Genomic DNA, 19,275 nt, shown 5'->3' on the forward strand with positions numbered 1-19,275 from the left:
AATGACATATAGAAAAATTTTGAAAGATTATAAAAAGGGAATTAGAATAATTTACATATGTAAAAGGAGAGCAAAATTCTACCAAGAATAAGTTAATTTGATATTAAGAAAAAACAGTGAGGGGCACCTGGTGGCTCAGTCAGTTAAGCCTCCGACTCTTGATCTCAGCTCAGGTCTTGATCTCAGGGTCGTCGGAAGTTCAAGCCCTGCATTGAGCTCTACGCTGGGTGTGGAGCCTACTTAAAAAAAGAAAAAGGGGTGCCCGGTGGCTCAGTTAGTTAAGCGACTGCTTTTGGCTCATGATTCTGGGGTCCCAGGATAGAGTCCCTCATTGGGCTCCCTGCTCAGCAGAAAGTCTGCTTCTCCCTCTGATCCTCCCCCCTCTCATGCTGTCTCTCTCAGTCTCTCTCTCTCAAGTAAATAAATAAAATCTTTAAAAAAAAAAAAGAAAAGAAAGAAAAAATGTCGATTTAACAGTACACTTAATAGAAGTTTCATTCCACTTCATTTTCAACTAACATATCCAGAATGGTAATTGCTTTTGAAATGAGAATGCAAGAAACAGTGAGACAAGTCTACAATTATGGTTAGAAGAGAGTATTTTCTTTTTCAGTCATCTGTAATCAAGTATTATCTCAATGGGTGTAGTGACGGATTAGGACTCTAAGCTCGCTGTTCACCAGCTCTAAGAAAAGCTCAGGCAGCTCTCTATCCTATCCCGATGTTAGGATCTGCAACTACACAAAGCCTCACAGATCCCACAAATTGTAGCAAAAGCTGCAACAAAACTCATCCTCTTAACCTGGGGCACTTCGGTTTTTCCTAAGAAAAAAGATCATCATAATTTGAGGGAGGAAAAAAGAACCTAAGGAGTCAATTTGCACAGAAAGCATTCCGGAAAAAAATATATATCCATAATGAAGCAACAATGGCCGCTCCACTGAATCTCCCGCAAGGCAAAAGCCTGGTTCTGCTGTGCCTTTTCCTGGGGAGGCTTTGGGAGACCCGGCCAGCCAGATACGCTATTTGGTGCCTGAAGAGACAGAAAAAGACTATATTGTGGGAGAATATCTCCAAGGACCTGGGGCTGGAGCCCCAGGAGCTGGCGGAGCGCGGAGTCCACATTGTCTCCAGAGGTAGGGCGCAGCTTTTTGCTCTGAACCCCCTAAGCGGCAGTTTGGTCACCGTGGGCAGGATAGACCGAGAGGAGCTCTGTGCTCAGAGTATACAGTGTCTGGTTAACTTTGAAGTCCTGGTGGGGGCGCCTGGGTGGCTCAGTCATTGAGCATCTGCCTTCAGCTCAGGTCATGATCCCAGGGTCCTGGGATCGAGCCCCACATCGGGTTCCCTGCTCTGCAGGATACCTGCTTCTCCCTCTCCCACTCCCCCTGCTTGTATTCCCCCTCTTGCTGTGTCTCTCTCTGTCATATAAATAAATGAAAAAAAAATCTTTGAAGTCCTGGTGGAAGAGTAAAACTTTACGGAATGGAAGTAGAAGTAACTGATATAAATGACAGTGCGCCAGAATTCCAGGCTGAGAATCTGGAAGTAAAAATTAATGAAATTGCTGCACCTGGAACACGTTATCTGCTCCCAGAGGCTGTTGACCCGGACGTGGGCATGAATTCCTTGCAGAGCTACCAGCTCAGCCCCAATCACCACTTCTCCCTGGACGTACAAACTGGAGGCGACGGAACTCTACACCCAGAGCTGGTGCTGGAGAAGGCCCTGGACCGCGAGGAAGAGGCTGCGTACCACCTGGTCCTCATTGCCTCAGACGGCGGTGACCCGTGTCGCTCCAGCACAGTGCACATCCACGTGACAGTGCTGGATACAAACGACAATGCCCCGGTTTTTGCTCTACCGATTTACCAAGTGAAAGTCCCAGAGAACGTGCCCCCGGGCACCCGGCTGCTTACTGTGAGCGCTAGCGACCGGGATGAGGGAGCCAACGGAGAAGTAGCCTATAGATCTGGAAAATTAGTGAAAAGCAGTCTCCGCTATTCCAGCTGAATGAAAATACTGGGGAAATATCAACGGCAGAGAGTCTAGACTATGAAGAATGTGCATTTTATGAAATGGAAATACAAGCTGAAGATGTGGGGGCACTTTTGGGGAGGACCAAAGTGCTCATTTCAGTGGAAGATGTGAATGACAATAGACCGGAAGTGATCATTACATCTCTGTTTAGCCCAGTCTTGGAAAATACTCCTCCTGGAACAGTAATTGCCTTCTTGAATGTGCATGACTGAGACTCCGGGAAGAATGGTCAAGTTGTCTGTAACACACCTCATAATTTACCTTTTCAATTGGAAAAGTTAATAGATTATTATAGATTGTTGACAGTCCAAATTCTTGACAGTGGAAGAAACCTCTGAATATAACATCACAGTGACAGCAACAGACAGAGGAATGCCACCCCTGTCCACAGAAATTTACATCAACGTACACCCTAGACATCAATGATAACCCAGCTTCTCTGGAAACTCCTACTCAGTCTACCTCCCTGAGAACAACCTTAGAGGCATCTCCATCTTCTTGGTGCCAGCCTATGACCCTGACAGGGAGAGAACACCCAGGTGTTATTTACACCTTGGCTGAGGACACTATCCAAGGGTTGCCTTTTTCCTCCTATGTCTCCATCAGCTCTGACACTGGTCTGGTATATGTTCTGTGCTCCTTTGGCTTTGAGCAGTTTCATGATCTTCAAATGCAGGTGAGGGCAAGCTATAGTGGGAACCAACTGCTCAGCAGCAATGTGTCACTGAACTTGCTTGTGCTGGATCAGAAGGACAGTGTGCCAGAAATCCTGTACCCCACTCCCTCCCACTGATGTTTCCACTGGTGTGCACTCTGCCGAACCTGGTTACCTGGTCACCAAGGTGGTGGCTGTAGAGAGAGACTCAGGTCAGATTGCCTGGCTGTCCTACCACCTGCTCAAAGCCAGTGAGCCTGGGCTCTTCTCAGTGCAGGCCCTGCTAGACAGAGACAGGCTCCAGCAGAGCCTGGTGGTGGTGGTGGTCCAGGACCACGGCCAGCCCCCTCTCTCGTCCATTGTCACACTCACTGTGGCCTTGGCTGACAGCATTCCAGATGTGCTGGCTGACCTCAACAATCTGGAGGTCCCCGCATACCCAGAGACCTCAGACCCCACCTAATACTTTGTGGTGGCAGTGGCTGCAGTCTCCTGCATCTTCCTCACCATTGTCGTTGTGTTGCTGGTGCTCAGGTTGTGGTGTCGGCACACCTCACATCTACTCCAGGCTGTGGGGGTTGGATTAGCTGGTGTGCCTACTTCTCACTCTGTGGGTGTTGACAGGGTGTGGGCTTTTCTGCAGACTTAGTCCCAGGAAGCCTCACTCACGGCGGACTCCTGGGAGAGTCATGTGATCTTTCCCCAGCCCAAGTATGCCAACGTGCTGATTAGCCAGGAGCGCTGTCCGAAAAATGACCCTTTGTGTGTTTCAGATGATTCTAGGTTTCCTATAGAAAACCTATAGGAAACTTTGGTTCCAGTGAGTTCCATTTTTCCCTTATTTTCTATTATAACTGTTTTTTAAGGTTTGCACTTAAGGTGTGATACACTGATGTTAACGTATTTCACACCATTCAAGTTTTCGCTGGGCCTAATTATTGCTCTAACATTATAGCAGGCATTTTTGGTTACATCACTGATAAAATTTTCACTTTCTCATGATCAATTTAACCTATGGTCAATGGAAACCTTCATGGGGCTGCTCTCATTATTGAGCATTGATATGGGTATTTGGGTGTGTTTGCTTGGTTATCAGTTCACAACTAATCCTTAGGGGTGGTTTTCCATTCCTGAAATTTATTATTGTTATCTTCAGTGGCCCCATTGTGAACTTCTTACATACTGCTGCAACATAACTACATCTGATACTGATTTTGTAAAGGTAAATTAATGACAAAACACATCTGTTCTTCTTGAAGAAACTAAAAGCCCAGACTTTTCTGCTTCTGCTTTTCTGTTTCTATGATAGGACAACACCCCTTTGAGGTTATGTTTTTCAGATCACATGTTAGTAGAGGTTGTTTGAATTTAAAGATCACTGTTGAGGAAGAATGACACTTCACTTAAAGGGGTTTCTAAGAATGAACACTGAGAGAGGACAAAACAAGGGAGATAAAAATTATTCCTCAACTGTCTGTTATTTGTGGCTCAATTCTCCAATCTACAGGCTAGAAATAAATAAGGGAGACAATTTAGGAAAATATTCTCAGGACCTGCTGGACAAGGTTCTAAAAATATTTTACTGGCTTTTAGCTATAAGGAAAACAATATTTTATTTGATTTTAAACATAGTGTCATTTCAAGTAAAAAATGACATTCCAGGAGACTTTTTTTTATTATTTATTTTTTGAGAGAGAGAGTGAAGAGGGGAGGGGAGGGACAGGGAGGGGGGAGAGGATCTTAAGCAGACTCTGCACTCAGTGCGGAGCCTGAAGGGGGTCTGGATATCATGACACTGAGATCATGACCTGAGCCGAAATCAAGAGTTGGAGGCTTAACCAACTGAGCCACCCAAGCACCCCTCCAGGAGAATTTAAAAATAAGCTTTGAAGTTGACTCAAAATTCTATTCTAAACACGCTGGCTATAGGGTTAGCAAGTCTGGAAAGCCATTATGACATACAGACATAATTATTTCAAATACTCTATTCCTAAGCTAGTAAGAAAAAAATTAAAGCATCCTTCAGGTTATTTTTTTTAAAGATTTTATTTATTTATTTGACAGAGAGAGAGAGAGAGATAGCGAGAGCAGGAACACAAGCAGTGGGAGAGGGAGAAGCAGGCTTCCCGTGGAGCAGGGAGCCCGATGTGGGACTCAATCCCAGGACTCTGGAATAATGACCTGAGCCGAAGGCAGCTGCTTAACGACTGAGCCACCAAGGCGCCCCCAGGGTCATATTTTTAACTGTGCATTTGGGAAACTGTCACTTGAAGTTTCTGTCCTGGGGAATAACCATTGGTACTTAGTATTCATAGATATTAAATATGCGTTAATTTGGGAAAAGATAACAGATACTGATGAAGGCTTGTATATCATGATAGGTTACTACTTTTCTCTACCATTAATAATATCACTTGCAAGCTCACTGCATGGATAACTGGGCAGAGTGGGGAAAACGCTGAATTCTACTTTTCTCAAATGAGATAGGACTTTTACATTGGTAGCATTTTATATAACAAAATAGGATAAAATCTTTGCTTATCTTAATGTTTCATCTTAAGAGTTAAAATATCTTGGATTTGCTTCAAAATAATGAGGGGGTACAATATATATGTTGAATGAAGATGGCCTTGTGTTGATCGTTATTGCCATTGGGTGATGAGTATATGAAGATTCAATAATAATACTCTCTACTTTTGAATAAGTTTGAAATTTTTGCATAATAAATTTCTTTAAAACACTACATACAACTGTAAAACTTGAGTAAAACTAAAATTTTGGGCTCTTATATAAGTGCATTTTCAAATAGCAATGTATACATATTCTACATATATAGAGAAAAATATATCATTATATATATATTTCTCTATGTATACAATTGGCCTCCAAGTCCTCTCTATTGCAGTGACAGCCACTGACTAGGATGAGGGGGTCAATGCAGAAGTAAACTACTACTTCAGGAGCACTTCTCAGAGTACAGGGAATTTATAGAAATTTATATAGGAGTTTCGAAGAGCAATATTTATATTCTAGAGATAATCTAGAGAAAAATTGGATTCAAGAGGAAAACATCCTCTGGAATGTGGACTGCGGTACCACACGGGGCCTCTGGGCGCCGCTGTCGGCCAGTACAGGGCAAGTGCTGTCGCCCGGGATTCCTCAGCCTCTAGCCTGGGTTTTCCTGCTCAGTCACCAACACAAACGGAAGGAAACCCGCTCACACACTGAGGCTCCTGGCCGCGCAGGCTTTGCCCAACATACACAGATTTCCAGCTCCGCCTGTCATGGTCGGAATGTTCTTCCAGTGATCCCGTGGATTGCAGTTTCTTCAGCTTTCCGGAAAGACTAGGACCCAGCGAGAACTAGAGCGCGCAATGGGAGGGAGCTGCGTTCAGAGGCGCCCCGCCGGCAGGCTGCAGGTACTGTTTCCCTTCCTGCTACCTTTGTTCTACCCGGCGCTCTGCGAGCCGATCCGCTACTCCATTCCCGAGGAACTGGCCAAGGGCTCGGTGGTGGGGAATCTCGCCAAGGATCTCGGGCTCAGCGTCCTGGATGTGTCGGCTCGGAAGCTGCGAGTTAGCACAGAGAAGCTGCTTTTCAACGTAGATGCGGAGAGCGGGGACTTACTGGTGAAGGACCGAATAGACCGTGAGCAGATATGCAAAGAGAGAAGAAGATGTGAGTTGCAGTTGGAAGCCGTGGTGGAAAATCCTTTAAATATTTTTCATATCATTGTGGTTGTTGAGGATATTAATGACCATGCCCCTCGATTCCATAAAGATGAAATAAATTTAGAAATCAGTGAATCTGTATCCGAAGGTGCACGAATATCCCTTGACCCTGCCACCGACCCCGATATAAACATGAACTCAGTTAAAGATTATCAGATAAATCCTAACCCTTATTTCTCATTAGTGATTAGAGTTAATTCCGATGGTGGTAAATACCCAGAGTTATCTTTGGAGAAGCTCCTAGACCGGGAAGAGCAGCGTTCTCATCGCTTGATACTGACTGCCTTGGACGGGGGAGACCCACCACGAAGTGCCACCACTCGAATAGAAATCTTTGTCAGGGATGCCAATGACAACTTCCCGGTGTTCAGCAAAGATGAATATAGAGTCAGTGTTAGTGAAAATCTGCCCCCCGGATCCTCCGTGTTGCAGGTGACAGCCACTGACAAAGACGAAGGGGTCAATGCAGAAGTAAACTACTACTTCAGGAGTACTGCTCAGAGTACAAGGCACATGTTCTCACTGGATGAGAAGACAGGTATGATTAAGAATAACCAGTCATTGGATTTTGAGGATACAGAAAGATACACCATGGAAGTGGAAGCAAGGGATGGAGGTGGTCTCTCTACCCAATGTAAAGTAATCATAGAAATCCTAGATGAAAACGACAACAACCCCGAAATAATCATCACTTCTCTCTCTGATGAAATTTTGGAGGATACTCTTCCAGGAATGGTGGTGGTTCTCTTCAAAACACGGGACAAGGATTTCGGAGAAAATGGAGAAGTTGTCTGTAACATAAGAAGGGATATTCCTTTCAAGATTTATTCCTCTTCTAAGAATTACTACAAGCTGGTGACATATGGACCCCTAGACCGAGAACAGACTCCGGAATACAATGTCACCATAACAGCCACCGACAGGGGCAAGCCGCCTCTCTCCTCCAGCACTACCATCACCCTGCACATCACCGACGTCAACGACAACGCGCCGGTTTTCCACCAGGCCTCTTACGTGGTTCACGTGGCCGAGAACAACCCTCCAGGCGCCTCTATTGCGCAAGTCAGCGCCTCGGACCCCGACCTGGGGCCCAACGGCCGCGTCTCCTACTCCATCGTGGCCAGCGACCTGGAGCCACGCGCGCTGGCGTCCTACGTGTCCGTGAGCGCGCAGAGCGGGGTGGTGTTCGCGCAGCGCGCCTTCGACCACGAGCAGCTGCGCGCCTTCGAGCTGACCCTGCAGGCGCGCGACCAGGGCTCGCCCGCGCTCCGCGCCAACGTGAGCCTGCGCGTGTTGGTGGGCGACCGCAACGACAACGCGCCCCGGGTGCTGTACCCGGCGCTGGGGCCCGACGGCTCGGCGCTCTTCGACACGGTGCCGCGCGCCGCGCAGCCCGGCTACCTGGTCACCAAGGTGGTGGCGGTGGACGCCGACTCGGGACACAATGCCTGGCTGTCGTACCACGTGCTGCAGGCCAGCGAGCCGGGACTCTTCAGCCTGGGGCTGCGCACGGGCGAGGTGCGCACGGCGCGCGCTTTGGGCGACAGGGACGCGGCCCGCCAGCGCCTGCTGGTCGCTGTGCGGGATGGGGGACAGCCGCCCCTCTCGGCCACAGCCACGCTGCTCCTGGTTTTCGCCGACAGCCTACAAGAAGTGCCGCCAGATGTCAGCGACCGCCCGGCGCCCTCTGACCCCCAGGCTGAGCTGCAGTTTTACCTGGTGGTGGCTTTGGCCCTGATCTCGGTGCTCTTCCTCCTCGCGGTGATTCTGGCGGTTGCCCTGCGCCTGGGACGCTCCTCCAGCCCTGCCTCCTGGAGCTGCTTTCAGCCTGGTCTGTGTGTCAAGTCAGGACCTGTGGTTCCTCCCAACTACAGTGAAGGGACTTTGCCTTATTCCTACAATTTGTGCGTTGCCCATACTGGAAAGACAGAGTTTAATTTTCTAAAGTGCAATGAGCAATTGAGTTCAGGACAAGATATACTGCTTTGTGGTGATTCATCTGGGGCCTTAATTCCACTTCAGGGTGGGCATGATTTGACTGCACATCCTGAGACTCTCACACCGGTGAGTTCCACTTTTGTGTCTTCTGAAATATTCTACTTGTTTCTCTTATTTCAGGCATACTACTGCATTTTTATATATAGAATCGTATTTAGAAAATGTGTAACCAATCACCTTTTTGTCTTCTCAATGTTTACTTTTTGCTGATTATATTTTTCAAGATTTACTTGGTTCATAAGTTGCTCTATAATTCAGAAATAATGTCACTAAATTGGGGGTATCTAGTCAAGTTCAGATTAGCAAAACAGGCAGTGGCTTCTTACCAAATACATTAATAGTTAATTATTCAAATCTGATAAGATTTAAGATGAATTTTCCATATCCTACTTATATGTTTGAGTTTAATAATATTAAGCAATGCATTAAGTATCAAAGCAAGTGCTTGTTTCAAAGAAACATTTATTGCAAATAATATCCTGGGTACATTTAGGTATCTTTCTTTATCTTAATAGTTTAAAAAACTAAGCATTTGAGGGGAGCTGGTGAGCAGATCCCAAGTCTCTGAAATGCTATGAGAAGTTGTAGATGTATGTATTTTCCTTGGATGATGAGTCAGAACTTGTTTTCCATTGCCGAGTTTTCTATGGTCCCCAGAACTTAATACTAACTACCCTAGAAGAGTTTTTCTCTTCTACTTTTGGTTTTTCTGGTTGTTTTCTTATATTTATCTTTTCTTGGAGTTTAAATCGTCTCTTTCCTAATCTTTTTTTTCTTCTACATTGCAAGATAACGAATTTCCAAGAAAGCAAATGAAACGTCATTGCCTTTTGCATGCACTCTGTCTCTGATTGATATAAAACCTTTGAAGACAAAATATAAAATCTTTGAAGAGTTCCATACTTGGGGGGTGTAGTGACATAAACAGTTCTGAACTTGTTCTCTGAATGAAAGATGTGAACCTAGGGGCGCCTGGGTGGCTCAGTCAGTTAAGTATCTGCCTTCAGCTCAGGTCATGATCCCAGTGTCCTGGCTCTTCTCAGCGGGGAGTCTGCTAGTCTCCCTCTCCCTCTGCCCCTCCCCCTACTCATGCTCAATCTCACTCGCTCATTCACTCTCTCTTTCTCAAATAAATAAGTAAAATCTTAAAAAAAAAAAAAAGATGTGGACCTCTCAACTCCTCACCTTTGAGGAGAGAACTGCTTCTGGTTTGATAGGCACATACAATTGAAGATGTGTGAACCACTTTACTTTGGGCTTCCATACAAAATGCCAAAAGAAGAGATTGTGTTGGCATCAATGTTCTGATGAAAACAGGTCATCTGAGTAAATATTTATTTTTTTTAAAAACATACATCACGAGTCTAACTTTGTCTTTAAAATTGTAGCTTGATATTTTTCTTTGCATTACAACACAGGCATGTTGTGTTTCTTTTAGTTTGTGGTTACTTGCTCAATTCATTTAAATAGTCAAATTAACTTCTAATTATATATGCCTATAATAAACATTTTTTCAAAAAATTTACAAAGGCTCAATAAAACTATTTTAGAAAGAAGAATATTTTGAAGACCTTTTCCACAATATTAATGCTAAACAAATTTAATTAATTGGTTAATTAGTTAAAGCTAAAATAAAAATTATAAGTGAATTACAAGGGATATATCTCATATAGTTTCTAAATGAATGTCTACTAAACATAATGGGAGGGATGCCTGGGTGGCTCAGCCGTTTAGCGTCTGCCTTTGGCTCAGGTCATGATCCCAGGGTCCTGGGATCGAGCCCCACATCGGGTTCCTTGCTCGGCAGGGAAGACTGCTTCTTCCTCTCCCACTCCCCCTGCGTGTGTTCCCTCTCTCGCTCTCTCTCTCTGTCAAAAAATAAATAAAAATCTTAAAAAAAAATAAACAACAAAAACCTATTAAAAAATAAACATAATGGGACCATTTCAGCCAAAATTTCAAATAAGATTGTAAGACTTTTCTGAATATAGCTAGAAGCTTATAAGAAATAGACTAGACATTACTTAACCTTTAAAAAAATTTTTTTTAATTTTATTTATTTATTTGGCAGAGAGAGGGAACACAAGCAGGGGGAGTGGGAGAGGGAGAAGCAGGCTTCCCGCTGAGCAGGGAGCCTGATGTGGGGCTTGATCCCAGGACTCTGGGATCATGACCTGAGCCGAAGGCAGACGCTTAACGCTTAACGACTGAGCCACCCAGGCGCCCCCATTACTTAACCTTTTAAAGTGGGTACGTTTCTAGTGAAAAAATAAGTGTTACAGATGTGTACTTGACCAGTTATTTTCATGTAATATTTTATAGTACTTTCATTCCATTTATCCTACTCAGTAAGAAACCTACAAATAGTTGGCTTAAGGGATATCAGTTGAGAAACCAAAGAAGTATTGTAAAATAAAATAAAATATCCAACAAAGAGTAGCGTTTGTTGTCCATTGCATACACAGTGGGTGCAGTAACTTCTGAGGACTCTGAGCGCCGCTGTTCGCCTGCTAGGAGAGAAACGCAGCCCGCGCTCAATCCGGATTCTCAGGGCTCTGACTACGCAAATCTCCTCAGTTCCTACGAACCGGCTGCAGAGCTGCAGCAAAACTCACTCCAGAATTTAAGGTGCCTAGGCTACCGAGGCTCCCTGAAGCCAGGGAAAGAGAAAGGAATCGGTCAAAACACACAACGTGCCCAGGGAGTATTTGGCGAGAATTCCTTGACTAGACAACAATGGCTGCTAAAACGAACCGCTCCAACCGCACCGCGCTGGTTCTGCTCTGTCTTGTTCTCGGTCTGTCATGGGAGGCTCAAGCCCGGCAGATCCGCTATTCCGTTCCTGAGGAGCTGGAGAAAGGCTCTTTCGTGGGCAACATTTCCAAGGATCTGGGGCTGGAGCCCCGGGAGCTGGCGGAACGTGGAGTCCGCATTGTCTCCAGAGGTCGGACGCAGCTTTTCGCTCTGAACCCGCGAAGCGGCAGCTTGGTCACCGCAGGCAGGATAGACCGGGAGGAGCTCTGCGCTCAGAGCGCGCCGTGTCTGGTGAGTTTTAACATTCTTGTGGAAGATAGGGTGAAACTTTTTGGGATCGAAATAGAAGTAACTGATATCAACGATAATGCCCCAAAATTCCAAGCAGAAAATGTAGATGTAAAAATTAATGAAAATGTTGCTCCAGGGATGCGATTTCCTCTCCTGGAAGCTGTTGATCCGGATGTGGGTGTGAACTCCCTCCAAAGCTACCAGCTTAGCTCCAATAAGCACTTCTCCTTAGCAGTTCAGACTCATGCCTATGGAGTCAAATACCCAGAGCTGGTGCTGGAACATGCCCTGGATCGGGAGGAACAGGCAGTGCACCACCTTGTCCTCACTGCCTTGGACGGGGGCGACCCTCTCCTATCCGGTACGGTTCTCATCAGTGTGACTGTCTTCGATGCAAATGACAACGCACCGGTCTTCACATTGCCAGAATATCATGTGAGAGTTCTAGAGAACTTGCCTGTGGGCACACAGCTGCTGACAGTCACTGCCACAGACAGGGATGAAGGAGCCAATGGAGAAGTAACATATTCGTTCCGAAAATCACCTGACACGCAATTGTTGAAATTCCAACTAAACAAAAATACTGGGGAAATAAAATTATCAGCAAATCTAGATTATGAAGAAACAGATTTCTATGAATTAGAAATACAAGCGGAAGATGGCGGAGCATATCTTGCAATGGCAAAAGTATTGATTACAGTAGAAGATGTAAATGACAATAGTCCAGAGGTGACCATCACATCTCTGTTTAGTCCCCTGATGGAAGACTCACCTCTTGGGACTGTTATAGCCCTTTTAAACGTGCATGATCCAGACTCTGGGCAGAATGGACAGGTCACCTGTTCCATATCAGAGAATCTACCATTTAAGTTAGAAAAATCCATCGACAGTTATTATAGACTGGTGACACACAGAACCCTTGACAGGGAACAGGTATTCTCTTACAATATTACAGTGACGGCCACAGATGGAGGAAATCCACCCCTATTAATGGAAACTCACTTCACCCTGCACGTGGCAGATATTAATGATAACCCACCCACCTTTTCCCACATCTCCTACTTCACCTATATCCTGGAGAACAACCCTAGAGGTGCCTCCATCTTCTCAGTGACTGCACATGACCCGGACAGCCACGAGAATGCTCAGGTTATTTACTCCCTAGCTGAAGACACTTTCCAGGAAGCACCTCTATCCTCCTACATCTCCATAAACTCTGACACAGGAGTCCTGTATGCACTTCGATCCTTTGACTACGAACAGTTTCGTGATCTACAGATTCAGGTGATTGCCACTGACAGTGGGGACCCACCACTTAGCAGCAATGTGTCACTGAGTATATTCGTGCTGGACCAGAATGACAACACACCAGAGATCCTGTACCCCGCCCTCCCCACCGACGGTTCCACAGGTGTGGAGCTGGCGCCCCGCTCCGCAGAGCCCGGCTACCTGGTCACCAAGGTGGTGGCGGTGGACAGAGACTCGGGCCAGAACGCCTGGCTGTCCTACCGCCTGCTCAAGGCGAGCGAGCCAGGGCTCTTCGCGGTGGGGCTGCACACGGGCGAGGTGCGCACGGCGCGGGCCCTGCTGGACAGAGACGCGCTCAAGCAGAGCCTGGTGGTGGCGGTGCAGGACCACGGCCAGCCCCCTCTCTCGGCCACCGTCACGCTCACCGTGGCCGTGGCCGACAACATCCCGGACGTCCTGGCCGACCTGGGCAGCATCAGGACCCCCGCCGACCCGGACGATTCGGACCTCACGCTGTATCTGGTGGTGGCGGTGGCGGCAGTCTCGTGCGTCTTCCTGGCCTTTGTCATCGTGCTGCTGGCGCTCAGGCTGAGGCGCTGGCACGCGTCGCGTCTGCTCCAGGCTTCCGGAGGCGGGCTGGTGGGCGTGCCGGCCTCGCACTTTGTGGGCGTGGACGGGGTGCGGGCTTTCCTGCAGACCTATTCCCACGAGGTCTCCCTGACCGCGGACTCGCGGGAGAGTCACGTGATCTTCCCCCAGCCCAACTACGCGGACACGCTCATCAGCCAGGAGAGCTGTGGGAAAAAGGATCCTTTGTCTTTGTTAGATGATTCGAAGCTTCCTGTAGAAGATACCCCTTTGGTTCCAGTGAGTTCTAGTTTTCCTCTCCTTCTTTTAAGAATTATAATTGGCATTACTTTTAGGTTTACAGCATAATGATAGAAAATGCCGATCTTTATTGTTTCACTTCTCCGTTTTAATGTTATTTGTTTCTTGCTAAAACAATGAAGAGTAGAACTTGATGGTTATTGAGATTGGTATGTTTTTATTTTCTGGTCAATATTCACCTAATCCCAATGAAGGCCAATGTCACAGACTGTTATGATTTGCCTTGCAGAACCTTCTATTTTATAGTTTTGTTGAATACAATATGACAGTTCCTGAGAGGATTTCCATACAGAAGTGTCTTTCAATTTATGTGCACTTCTCTTGGCCACGTGTTGAAATCCTAGCCCCTTAGGCAACCCTAGCTCTTGTTTTGAAGGCGGGTCTGGTAAGAATTGGTGAATATCAGAAACAAATGCATTAGCTTCACTGGAAACAATGCCAATACAAGGCCCCTCAATGTTGTTGGAGAAGAACAACACCACTTCTCAACACCTTTGTGGTTTTATTTTTCAAACTATACCTTGTAGCGACAATTACAGTTGAATATGCGTCCTGGAGAGATTTGAATTTTTCATTAATATTTTATTAACATTTGATAACACCGTGTGCTTAAATTTTTCCATCATTGGTAAAAATGCAGCATCCTTTTTGATTGTGATTCTAATTGCATACTGTTATGTGAAAGACATAGCATTTTAATTTGACTTTCCTTGCTCAATATGGATTCTAGAGAACCTACAGAAGGTTAAATGAAGCAAATTTGGGGTTCTGCTGTCACCATTTTTTGTTAAATTCTCCGATCTCTAAGGCTGAAAAAATATAGACTGGGGAGACAGATTTGTACATGTTCCCAAGAAGAGCAGCGAAAGATGTGTGCCAACAATATTTCAGTGGCTCTTCAATGTAGAAGAAAGAAGACTGACCTGAATATCTGAAAACTCTGAAATTAAAAGTCACAATAAACTTAAAGTCAAGAAAGAAATATCACTTCTGTGGGAGATCTGAATATAAGCAGAGAAGTACACAAAATTATTCTAAACAAATGATCAGTAGCGTTACTAATGAGCCCATTTAGTGATGATGGTGATGTATTTGGTTTGATATCTTACTTTTATCTTATTTTATTTATTTATTTGACAGAGAGAGATAGTGAGAGCAGGAACACAAGCGGGGGGAGTGCGAGAGGGAGAAGCAGGCTTCCTGCCAAGCAGGGAGCCTGATGCGGGGCTCGATGCCAGAACCCTGGGATCATGACCTGAGCCAAAGGCAGACACTTAACACACCCAGGCACCCCTGATATCTTACTTTTAACTTATTACTAATATTCTTGTAAACTAATATGGTAGCATAAAGTCAAAGAATGTCCTACTGTGTCTCAAAATACTTATGAGACCATGACATGTCATCCAACATTTGTTGAACAATAGGTCTGTGGAAGGAGAGCACATCCTTTTGGGTTGTAGTTATTAGCTTACATCATGGACACAGACATTTTAAATTTCTGGCTTTGGGAGAGTCAAAATTATTATGCATCTATCAGAAATAATTTTATTGTTCTGAAAAACCCAGGTTTTTTTTAAAAAAAAAAAAACTTTTGACATGGTAGCTATTGTAACCAAGTGTTTTAAAATATTATTACATCAAAGCAGTACAGAACACTCTAGATGATTGTAATGAATATGGAAATGACTGCCTTCTAGTTCCTCAATATGGAGGATGGATTAATACTTTCTTGCTAAATATAAGCTAGGATTGAAGATGAAAAAGTTTTTTGCTTATCTTCAGTACTAGCCTTTGTGGATAATTACTTTTAAAAGGAACAACAATGATTGCCTCTGGATGGAAGAACTGGATAGCAACGAGCCATGGGATAGAAGACCTACTTTCCTCTCTATATTCTTCTGTGCTTTTTTGAATTTTGAAAAATCATTTTACCTGTTCAAATTTTATGTAAATTTTTAACATATAAAACATATGATAGTTTTGACCATGTGAAACATGTTTCATGATGAAAATGAAATCAATGAGAAAGAAGATTCAATATTTTAGCTGATATCATCTAACATTTAAAAAAAAGATTTCCTGGGGCGCCTGACTGGCTCAGTCGGTAGAACATGCAACTCTTGATCTTGGGTTTGTGGGTTCGAGCCCACGTCACGTGAAGAGATTACTTAAAATATTTTTAAAAATTAAAAATAAAAAGATTTCCTGAAATAGAGGAAAACTATATTGCGGTTCCACACAAAGCCTCTGGGCGCCGCTGTCGGCCAGTACAGGGCGAGTGCTGTCGCCCGGGATTCCTCAGCCTCTAGCCTGGGTTTTCCTGTGCAGGCAACAACATAAAGAGAAAGAACCCGCTTCCACACCGGGTTCCGGGCTGCGCAGACTTTCCCCAGCACACAAAGATTCCCAGCCCCAAGACTGGAGGGTCTGTATGCTCTGGGCCGAATGCTACCAGTGTGATAGCGTGCACTTTCTCCAGCTCGAGAGACTGGGACCCAGCGAGAACTATAGCGCGCAATGGGAGGAAGCTGCGTTCAGAGGCGCCCCGCCGGCAGGCTGCAGGTACTGTTTCCCTTCCTGCTACCTTTGTTCTACCCGGCGCTCTGCGAGCCGATCCGCTACTCCATTCCCGAGGAACTGGCCAAGGGCTCGGTGGTGGGGAATCTCGCCAAGGATCTCGGGCTCAGCGTCCTGGATGTGTCGGCTCGGAAGCTGCGAGTTAGCACAGAGAAGCTGCTTTTCAACGTAGATGCGGAGAGCGGGGACTTACTGGTGAAGGACCGAATAGACCGTGAGCAGATATGCAAAGAGAGAAGAAGATGTGAGTTGCAGTTGGAAGCCGTGGTGGAAAATCCTTTAAATATTTTTCATATCATTGTGGTTGTTGAGGATATTAATGACCATGCCCCTCGATTCCATAAAGATGAAATAAATTTAGAAATCAGTGAATCTGTCACCCTGGGGACTGGAACAGTTCTTGAGTCTGCAGAAGACCCTGATATTAGCATGAATTCACTGAGCAAATACCAATTAAGTCCTAATGAGTATTTCTCCTTGGTGGTGAAAGACAGTCCTGATGGTAGCAAATATCCAGAATTAGTACTGAAGAAGACCCTGGACCGAGAAACACAAAGCTCTCATCATCTGGTGCTGACAGCCTTAGATAGCGGGGATCCACCACGAAGCAGCACAGCTCAAATCCAAATCCTGGTGGTTGATGCCAATGATAACCCCCCAGTGTTCAGCCGAGATATGTACAGGGTCAGTCTTCGGGAAAGCGTGCCCCCTGGCACTTTGGTGGTGAAGGTGAGCGCCACTGACCGAGATGAAGGCTTCAATGCTGAGATCACCTACTCATTCCTTGGTGTAGCTAATAAAGCCCAGCACGTGTTCTCTCTGGATTCTGCTACAGGAAACATTATGACACATCAACCCTTGGATTTTGAAGAAGTAGAAAGATATACCATGGATGTAGAAGCCAAAGACCGAGGATCCCTCTCTACACAGTGTAAAGTAATCATAGAAGTTCTAGACGAAAATGACAACAACCCTGAAATAATCATCACTTCTCTCTCTGATCAGATTTTGGAGGATTCCCATCCAGGAATGGTTGTGGCTCTCTTCAAAACACAGGACCAGGATTCTGGGGAAAATGGAGAAGTCACATGTAATTTAAGCAGAGATACTCCATTTAAGATTCATTCTTCATCTAATAATTACTACAAGCTGGTGACAGATGAACCCTTAGACCGAGAACAGACTCCGGAATACAATGTCACCATAACAGCCACCGACAGGGGCAAGCCGCCTCTCTCCTCCAGCACTACCATCACCCTGCACATCACCGACGTCAACGACAACGCGCCGGTTTTCCACCAGGCCTCTTACGTGGTTCACGTGGCCGAGAACAATCCCCCAGGCGCCTCTATTGCGCAAGTCAGCGCCTCCGACCCCGACCTGGGGCCCAACGGCCGCGTCTCCTACTCCATCGTGGCCAGCGACCTGGAGCCACGCGCGCTGGCGTCCTACGTGTCCGTGAGCGCGCAGAGCGGGGTGGTGTTCGCGCAGCGCGCCTTCGACCACGAGCAGCTGCGCGCCTTCGAGTTGACCCTGCAGGCGCGCGACCAGGGCTCGCCCGCGCTCCGCGCCAACGTGAGCCTGCGCGTGTTGGTGGGCGACCGCAACGACAACGCGCCCCGGGTGCTGTACCCGGCGCTGGGGCCCGACGGCTCGGCGCTCTTCGACACGGTGCCGCGCGCCGCGCAGCCCGGCTACCTGGTCACCAAGGTGGTGGCGGTGGACGCCGACTCGGGACACAATGCCTGGCTGTCGTACCACGTGCTGCAGGCCAGCGAGCCGGGACTCTTCAGCCTGGGGCTGCGCACGGGCGAGGTGCGCACGGCGCGCGCTTTGGGCGACAGGGACGCGGCCCGCCAGCGCCTGCTGGTCGCTGTGCGGGATGGGGGACAGCCGCCCCTCTCGGCCACAGCCACGCTGCTCCTGGTTTTCGCCGACAGCCTACAAGAAGTGCTGCCAGATGTCAGCGACCGCCCGGCGCCCTCTGACCCCCAGGCTGAGCTGCAGTTTTACCTGGTGGTGGCTTTGGCTTTGATTTCGGTGCTCTTCTTCCTCGCATTGACTCTGGCCATTGCCCTGCGCCTGCGAAGCTCTTCCAGCCCCACCGCAAGGGGTTGCTTTGGGTCTGCTCTCTGCTCCAAGTCTGGACCCGAGATTCCCCCTAACTACAGTGAGGGAACATTGCCCTATGCCTATAATTTATGTGTGCCAGGGGATCAAACTCATCCGGAATTTAATTTTCTCACATCTGTTGATCATTTTCCAGCCACACAAGATATTCTTAACAAAGATAGCCCTTCGGGGCTATTGGCTAGCATTTTAATTCCTAACGTTGAAGCAGATAAGACTTTTAAACAGGTAAGTATTTAAAATAATGCCTTTTATATTATAATATGCCAAAATATTCCAATACAGCATTGTTATTTTTAAAAATATTTTATTTATTCGAGAGAGTGTGAGCGAGCGAGAGAGAGAGAGAGAGAGAGAGCATGAGCAGGGGGAGGGGCAGAGGGAGAAGCAGACTCCCCACTGAGCAGGGAGCCCATATTTGGGGGCTCCATCCTAGGACCCCTGGCTTATGACTGAGCTGAAGGCAGACAATCAACTGAACCACCCAGTTGCCCCTATAGCATTGTTATTTAAAGATTCTAGATTCAGGGGGCCTGGTTGGCTCAGTTGGTAGAGTATGCGACTCATGATCTCAGGGTTATGAGTTCAAGCCCCACTTGGGCATAGAGCTTACTTAAAAATAAATAAATAAAAATAATGATTCTAGATTCAATCTCTTGATAAAGTTCCAAAAAGTAAACCTAGGTCAAACCTAATGGTATAACTGTTTAGACTAAAGTTTACAATGCTGCAGTACTTCTGCTATGCAATGTAAAGTAAAATATATGTAGAAATCTCAGGCAAATTTTCCATGAAGTTGAATACTTCTTAATTAAGAATATGGAACACAATTATAGTTTTATGCCATGGTATTTTAAATGACAATCCTAATGCCATCCAAATTTTCCATCTTTATTTTACTCAATAAAGAAATATTGGTAGGGATTATAGTCATGCGGTCTCGCGATATTTTTTTGGAAC

General features: G+C 46.1%; 5 protein-coding genes and 1 pseudogene across 6 annotated transcripts in view; all 6 read left to right on the forward strand.

Annotated features, from left to right (window-relative positions):
* Positions 1-19,275, forward strand: part of LOC123857349 (protocadherin gamma-C4) — a 283,181-nt gene that overhangs the window by 74,974 nt on the left and 188,932 nt on the right. The window lies entirely within an intron of this gene.
* The window catches only part of LOC135361447 (protocadherin gamma-A7-like), a 95,309-nt gene that overhangs the window by 22,057 nt on the left and 53,977 nt on the right, over positions 1-19,275 (forward strand). The window lies entirely within an intron of this gene.
* LOC123842099 (protocadherin gamma-A9-like) lies at positions 912-4,226 on the forward strand (annotated as a pseudogene).
* On the forward strand, positions 5,766-9,885 carry LOC135365369 (protocadherin gamma-B6-like). The gene has a single exon (XM_064596049.1). The coding sequence runs from the start codon at positions 6,070-6,072 to the stop codon at positions 8,632-8,634; it is 2,565 nt and encodes an 854-aa protein (XP_064452119.1). The 5' UTR covers positions 5,766-6,069; the 3' UTR covers positions 8,635-9,885.
* LOC135365370 (protocadherin gamma-A10-like) lies at positions 10,746-14,766 on the forward strand. Its single transcript, XM_064596053.1, has one exon. The coding sequence runs from the start codon at positions 11,161-11,163 to the stop codon at positions 13,651-13,653; it is 2,493 nt and encodes an 830-aa protein (XP_064452123.1). The 5' UTR covers positions 10,746-11,160; the 3' UTR covers positions 13,654-14,766.
* Positions 15,925-18,812, forward strand: LOC135365377 (protocadherin gamma-B7-like). The gene has a single exon (XM_064596065.1). It carries the CDS (start codon positions 16,126-16,128, stop codon positions 18,553-18,555), a length of 2,430 nt encoding a protein of 809 aa, XP_064452135.1. The 5' UTR covers positions 15,925-16,125; the 3' UTR covers positions 18,556-18,812.

This window comes from Mirounga angustirostris, unplaced genomic scaffold, assembly GCF_029215605.1.
Source record: "Mirounga angustirostris isolate CCGP_5_RB_7025 unplaced genomic scaffold, mMirAng1.0.hap1 SCAF_7, whole genome shotgun sequence".
Lineage (NCBI taxonomy): Eukaryota > Metazoa > Chordata > Mammalia > Carnivora > Phocidae > Mirounga > Mirounga angustirostris.